Genomic DNA, 6,700 nt, shown 5'->3' with positions numbered 1-6,700 from the left:
TAGATTACAAATTTGTGTACCTTTCTTACACTTTAACTCAGCTAGTCAAGAACAACTTCTGTTCTTTCTCAAAGCTACTGTGTCCAAACTAGCTATGGGGCCAACCCAGCCTATGCAAAGGGTTCTGGTGGTTCTTTCCCCAAGAGTAAAGCACAGGGTATGAAGCTGACCACTCAACTAGTGCTGAAAGAGAATGGAGCTACACCTCAACTACCCCATAAATCTTCATGGTATGGTGCTTCGTAAATACCACGGAAAACTATACCTTTAAAATATGTAAGTAATCAATTGACATAAATAAGCTTATAATAGATAAAATTTGATACATTTGTGGTTTTGAATAAATATAAATTTTGCCTTTGTTATCACATAACACTGACATTTATACAGTATTTATTCTTTACAAAGACTGTTAAGTGAAGACCTTCCAACAACATTAACAGATTTGTTGAAAGAGTAATTAGTATTCCCAAGACAGTAGCTATCACTAAGATGGCTACAATCAACCTTTCCTTAGAAAAGTATATGACATGCTTCTTATGTCCTAAGTTCAGTTTGTAGCCTCCTCAGTTACTTTAGTAGCAAATTAAACACATTACAAATTAAGAACTGTAGGTCGGATCCAACCCACAGGCTAATTTTACTTACAGTTTTAACCGTTTAGTTAACCTTAACTGCATCACTGTATATTAACCTGACACTCAATTGATGACAGTCATCTGTTTCAGAATATTGCATTTGAGAAGAGCAAGAGATGTCCAAAACATGCTACTCTGTATTACAAATAAATTTATACTTTACTGTGTATGTTTTCTAATTGAATATTATTTGTTCTGTGATACAGAAATAAAGTATTAATCATTTAAACAATCCCACAACTGGAACATAAAATTTATCATGACTCCCTGCTCAACATTGCAGTGAGTAATGACATGCCAGGTAGGAGCATTTACATGGCACAGGAAGGTCTGGATTCCTACATGAGGCAAGCCCGAGGATATGGACCTATGCCAAAGGCTGCACAGTGCCTCCACATAGGAGTTCGGACTTTATGCAGGAATACAGGATCAGAAGGCCCTACTATTCAGTCCATACATAGGGGTAAGGCTGCAAGACAATATCCTGGATAAAACAAGAAAAGGGCCGTTATAAAATGACAGGGCACAGGTTGTTTTCATGTTTCTGGATGGAAGCATGGACTTAAAGAACAGCAACAAGATTGCCAGCAGTAAAAAGATTAGTTGTTATTCTACATCTTTCTTTAAACTGTCTCAATGCTTTCTAAACTCTACAATCAAAAGATATCACAGCAATTAACACTAATAAAATCTCCTTGGGCTATCAGCTCCCTTTTCCTGTCTGTAAGCACAAATTTCATCGATCCTAGTATCTGTAAGTCTCTACCCATCTCCCTCAACTATTATAATAGTTTTATTTTCACCAAAACTTTACAAATAATATTCAGGGGACATATGGTGGGTTAATACAAAATTAAACTTTAACAAATCTGACTACCTTTATTTTAATTAAACACTTACATCAAAAATGTTTCAAACATAAATCATACTCTTTTTGGGCTATCAGCCGTGTTAGTCACTGACATTTCGAGGACCATCTCTGGCCTCATTTTCAAGGCTGTTGACAGTGTGGTTCATAGTGCGAACTAGTTTAAATGTCCAAGACTCATGCAAGTATTCGAGCAGCATTTGGGGGGGAGTGTGGAATGTGTGGCGTGGCGGGGTGTTGTCTTTGTACTGCTGGAACCCTATGTTGCCGGAGTAAGTTGATCACTGGATCCCATCATCGCCCAAGCGTGAAGCCTCCTTCTCTGTTGAATCTTCACATCATATATAAATCATACTCACTAATAAGATATTTTAAATGATATACATTGTCTATAACAAGAAGACCAGAAAATGACAATTATTTAGTGGACTGTAAATTTAATATTGTAATAGTGGAGTGTTCAGTCAACAATATACAAAGGGTCACTATTAAGAGTACTTTCATCTGCAGTAACATACTTCTTGTATGTTTCTCACATGGAGGAGATGCTTCAACATGCTTGACTGTTACAAAAAACAAGCAAAGGATTTCTATTCATTTACCTCACTAATAAAAAATAATGTAATCTCCCTTAACAAAACTTTCTGTAACATATCTATCCATTACTATAAGAATGAGGTTAAAAGTACACTGAATGTCAGAGATGAAGTCAGACACTTACATTAGCACCTAAGAGAAATTTACTGAGGGGAATTTGTGCTACTACAAAATAAATTCAGAATAAAATTAACAGGTCATGTTGAATGCTTAGAGAAAATAATAATTTCACACAAAAGTTTGGTAGAAAAACCTCAAGTGAAGAGACCACCTGTAAGACGTAGGTATAGATGTGAGAATAGTATTAAAATGGTCCTTACAGAAGTATGTACTATGCTTAACTACCTCTTTCACAGAAGGCAGGAATTCATCAAAGATCATAGTTTAGAGCTAGTGAGTCACAGAACTGGAAAATTCCATAAGCAGAATTAGTACACGTATGTAATCCTGAGTAAAATAAACATTTTTTTCATAGTTTCAATTATTCTTCTATTTACTAATAAAACATTAAACTCTTTAAGTGTCAGCTCTTCTAGAAGATAGGACATGAAGAATACCCAAATGCCATCTATATCTTCTTATTTTAAATATAAACATCAATTAGTATTTAAATAACTAACAATATATTTTCTACAACAGGAGAAATAAAAACAAATGTATGTCATTAGTTAGTTTCATTTTGTTGAAGATATTCTTGCAAAGTTATCAAAAGTATTTAGCCATAAAATATTTCCCCCTGTATTTCACTAAATATTCATCATAAAGAAAAATGTTTCAAATAGAAGCAAGTGATCTCAGTGAGATGTATATTTTGTTTAAATTTTTTGTGCAATGAGTAATTTCCAAGTTGAAATGCATAAAGTTGGCCTTATAGTGATTGATAATATAAACCAAAATTAAAATTCACTTTACGAATTTAGTATAGATGCCAACACTAAATTTCATCTTAATTTTATCAGTTGTTTTGGGGATAAAACATATGGATGGAAAGACACTATCTCCACAATATGAATTCATTAACACACTAGGGACACATAAAAATACAAAATATAAATATTAATAAAATGTTACATTTATAAAATTTAAAGCGTAATTCACAAATTCTTTACTGTATCATTCTTTCCATTAACTGTAATAATTTGTTTTGTTGATTTTGTTCAAAACAACATACAAATTTGTTGCAATTTGTTGAGATTACCACTGGTACAGGTGTATAAGAATAAATGTGTGTTTAGTAGTACTAACCTTACAGTAAGCAGACAGTAGCAAGCTTAATAGTTTTATTTCTTTGGTATAGTCAAAGATGGAACAGAAAGTGCTGATAACTCTGGGAAAGGCTGACTTCTTTCCTCCGCACAATCATCCAACTAAAACAATACATAACATCAGATTGATGAAAGACTATCGGATAACAAGCCTTGTCAGGTGGCTGAATGGTGAATGAACCATTTCTTCTTTCAACTTCGGTTGCCGCAAAAGCTTCACTTTATACAACATAACATCAGACTTGGTACACCCATATTAGTTCTTTCAGCAACATAGTTACACATTGTAAAGGTTTATATACTGGGTTTCAGCAAGTTGTGTATTGAAGACAGCATGGACATTTCATAAGCCAACTTACATCCTTTAGGAAGGAAATTACGAGCCAATAACCTTACTTAACAACAGTTGAAAGCTGCTGTTACCTTTGCTGTACAAGATCTGAGAGAATCAAAAGGTTGCAAGTCTCCAGAGGCCAAAAATGGGGAGACAAATTTATTGGCTCCCTCAAATATCCCTTCATCATCAAATGAAAGATTCAGCAGAGGGTTGTGCATTGTTGGCTTGTAGTCTGGGAAGGGTTTGTACTTCTGACACACAACAAAGGCCTCTAAACACAAAACAAAAGAACAACAAATGAAGTAACTTCATCTACTAATCAAACAGTTTTAGAGAAATCAGTATTCCCCTGGTTATTACACTAGTGTACATAAAAAATTGGCAATATTATACTTAATAAAATACTATAATGTATACATCACACTAAGGGCACAGTCATATGACCATGTATTATACATGAACAACAACAGGATTCATTCAAGAACTAAAAAATGAATAAGGTGATAAATGACCATTGCAGAAATCAAAGATTACGTGGAAAAATCAAGTAAGGATATAAAATACTAAAGACTGAAGAAGTTTTATCACAAGATGACCCATTTTCGTGGAAAGGTCAATTGAAAGATGATGAATCACTCAAATATTTTAGGTCTCTAAACAGTACCTAAGTGGTTATACCCTAAAATTGTTTGTGAAGTTCAGAGGTATTCTAGAATGTATTTTCAATCAGAATATAAGTGAATTTATGCTTCTTGATCTAATCTTACATTCAGCTTATACTATATAACAATTTAAAAATGAGCCTACTCACCAATACTGGTACTGCGGGAGCTATCTGGTTTAGTAATGTTAACACGGCTGAAGAACAGCTGAAGCTGGGACAGCAACAGAGTTACATCTTTGCCACGAAATATCTTTGCCACAAAAGTTCCTCCAGGAGCAAGAACATGTGTGGTAATGTTAAGGGCAGCCAACAGCAACTGTGCTTGAATAAACTCATCGACATCATGCAAGCCAGTCACTGGAAAATATGTTACTTTGTTATTGGGAAAAATAATAAAGGGCACATATGAGCAAAGATAATGACTGACTGATTATTGACTGGTGCCTTGTCATCTCTGGGTCATATTTATCTTACCATCAGGTGCTCCATCACAAATGACCAACTGGGCTGCATCATCTTTGAACTCTTTTATAAGAGCTTGTGCAGTATCTTCCTTGGTTATGTCTCCTACTATCTGTATTAAACCTGGTAATGGAGCCATTGCTTGCAGATCCACTGCAACAATCTTTACCTTTGACAGATCTGAACTGGGATGTGATCTGTTAACAAAAACAGTGCACCATAAAGTTATTCACATCAAATTAACTCTCCCATGACTTGGTACTTTGCCTAACCTTGCAATTAAATGTAAATGGCAGCAAGCCCCACGTACCTCAGATATGGTGTTACATAACTATGGCTTAAAACAAAGTTCCAATTTAGCTGAGTTAGTGAATGCTTCCTGTAAAGTCTAAGATCTAAGTCTTCAAACATAAGCCCCAACCACAGGAGCATTCCAATTCTTAATGAATTTCTCACAAATACATACTTTTTAACTTATCTTGTAGCAAATTTCCAACAATTATGCCAAATGTCATTAGCATGCAGATAAGAGCATAATCAGTAACTAGGAGAAATGAATTATGTGTTTTTAATCTTTCAGTCTTTTTGCTTTTGTTGATAAAAACAAATTTTGGACTGGCATCATATTACTTGGTTTTTCTTAAGTATTGGTAGGGTTTTACAGAGATGACACTTTATCCTGGGGTCATAATTGCCTTAAAACAGTTCTTGTACTTGTCAACTTCAGCTTTAAACCCCAACATACATTCAATTCCTGATCCACAACCTACCACTGCTTTTCCCTTTGCATTTCAATGCAGTGAGTGTCCGTATGGGGGGAACAGAATACATATGCATGAATTTTTTTTTTAAAAAAAGTTTGCATACTCTGATCTTTAAAGAAAGGGACTTTGGAAGCACAGTTTGGGAACCTCTTATGTAATGTATGACACAGATCATAAAGACTTTTGTAATGCATTGTTACAATGTGGGTAGCATACTTACACATGGACTTATACCTGTTCCTCCAACATCCATCTCACTTCAACTGCTGGCTACAACTTATGTGGTCCACTTACAAAATTACTAATATCATGGTTTCTATAATTTGATCCTTGTACATACCTCAGCTTCTTTACTAGAACCTGACTCCAGCTACCTGGGGCAGCACACAGATCAACTGCTCGGGTTACTCCTACAGAAACCATAATAGTAACATAAAAGCTATGAAAAAAGTGTGACCACAAATTTGCCATTGTGGGCCTAGTAGTTCAATCAGTATTCTGTCTGGTTACAGGCTGGGTGATAGGAGTTTGAGGGGATATACCGTACTGCTGTGTTGTGATATATCAGAATACGTGACGCTATTGTGAGGTTATGTTTGTGAACAGTAATGGATGTTCGAAACGGCTTGTTTGTGGTTTGCTAACCCGCTGATCCCAAGTAATCAATTCGTCAACATTTTGTCTTAATTTATGGTTAAGCTTATATACCTTTAAAGATATCAAATTGCTGATCCAAGTGCAATAGTTTATAGGCACTTCTTGCTCTCCAGCCTTCTTCCTTTGCTAGTCGGTAATAGATATCACGTTTATCTCTCGATGTTTTCTTCATCTTGGAGAAATTCGAGATAAACACTTCGAACAAACGGCAAAACAATCCACTAATGTAAACATTCAAACTCGACGACCCTCGAAGCTAAACAGGTACACCAACTTTGATGCTAAATTAGCACAGGGCATACATGGCCACCTGACAACCAAGTGGTAGAATGTTATTTTTGTAGGGTCAAACACGTGAGATTTGTCATTACTAACAATAGAAGACACAGAGAAAAGATTTGAAGGTTACTTTGATCATGAATTCTAATACTTAAATTCAAATGAAAAC

The 6,700-nt window shown here is 35.1% G+C and overlaps 1 protein-coding gene across 2 annotated transcripts; it reads right to left on the bottom strand.

Moving 5' to 3' along the window:
- Positions 1 to 1,497: 1,497 nt before the first annotated feature.
- Positions 1,498 to 6,580, bottom strand: LOC110828590 (tRNA (cytidine(32)/guanosine(34)-2'-O)-methyltransferase). Of its 2 annotated transcripts, XM_022061429.2 has the most exons (7): positions 6,304 to 6,580; positions 5,936 to 6,005; positions 4,844 to 5,028; positions 4,517 to 4,726; positions 3,792 to 3,976; positions 3,349 to 3,470; positions 1,498 to 1,837 (listed from the first exon to the last, which is right to left on the bottom strand). In XM_022061429.2, exons 1-6 carry the CDS (start codon positions 6,422 to 6,424, stop codon positions 3,384 to 3,386), a joined length of 858 nt encoding a protein of 285 aa, XP_021917121.1. In that variant the 5' UTR covers positions 6,425 to 6,580; the 3' UTR covers positions 1,498 to 1,837; positions 3,349 to 3,383. The 2 variants fall into 2 exon arrangements, with proteins under 2 accessions (XP_021917121.1, XP_087209182.1); XM_087353056.1 differs by having other exon boundaries at positions 1,498 to 3,470.
- Between the last annotated feature and the right edge of the window lie 120 nt (positions 6,581 to 6,700).

This window comes from Zootermopsis nevadensis, unplaced genomic scaffold, assembly GCF_977971745.1.
Source record: "Zootermopsis nevadensis isolate Lab colony 2312 unplaced genomic scaffold, Znev_1.0 Znev_ptg000021l, whole genome shotgun sequence".
Lineage (NCBI taxonomy): Eukaryota > Metazoa > Arthropoda > Insecta > Blattodea > Termopsidae > Zootermopsis > Zootermopsis nevadensis.
The sequence above is the reverse complement of the archived record's forward strand: the minus strand, read 5'-3'. Positions and strand labels throughout refer to the sequence as shown.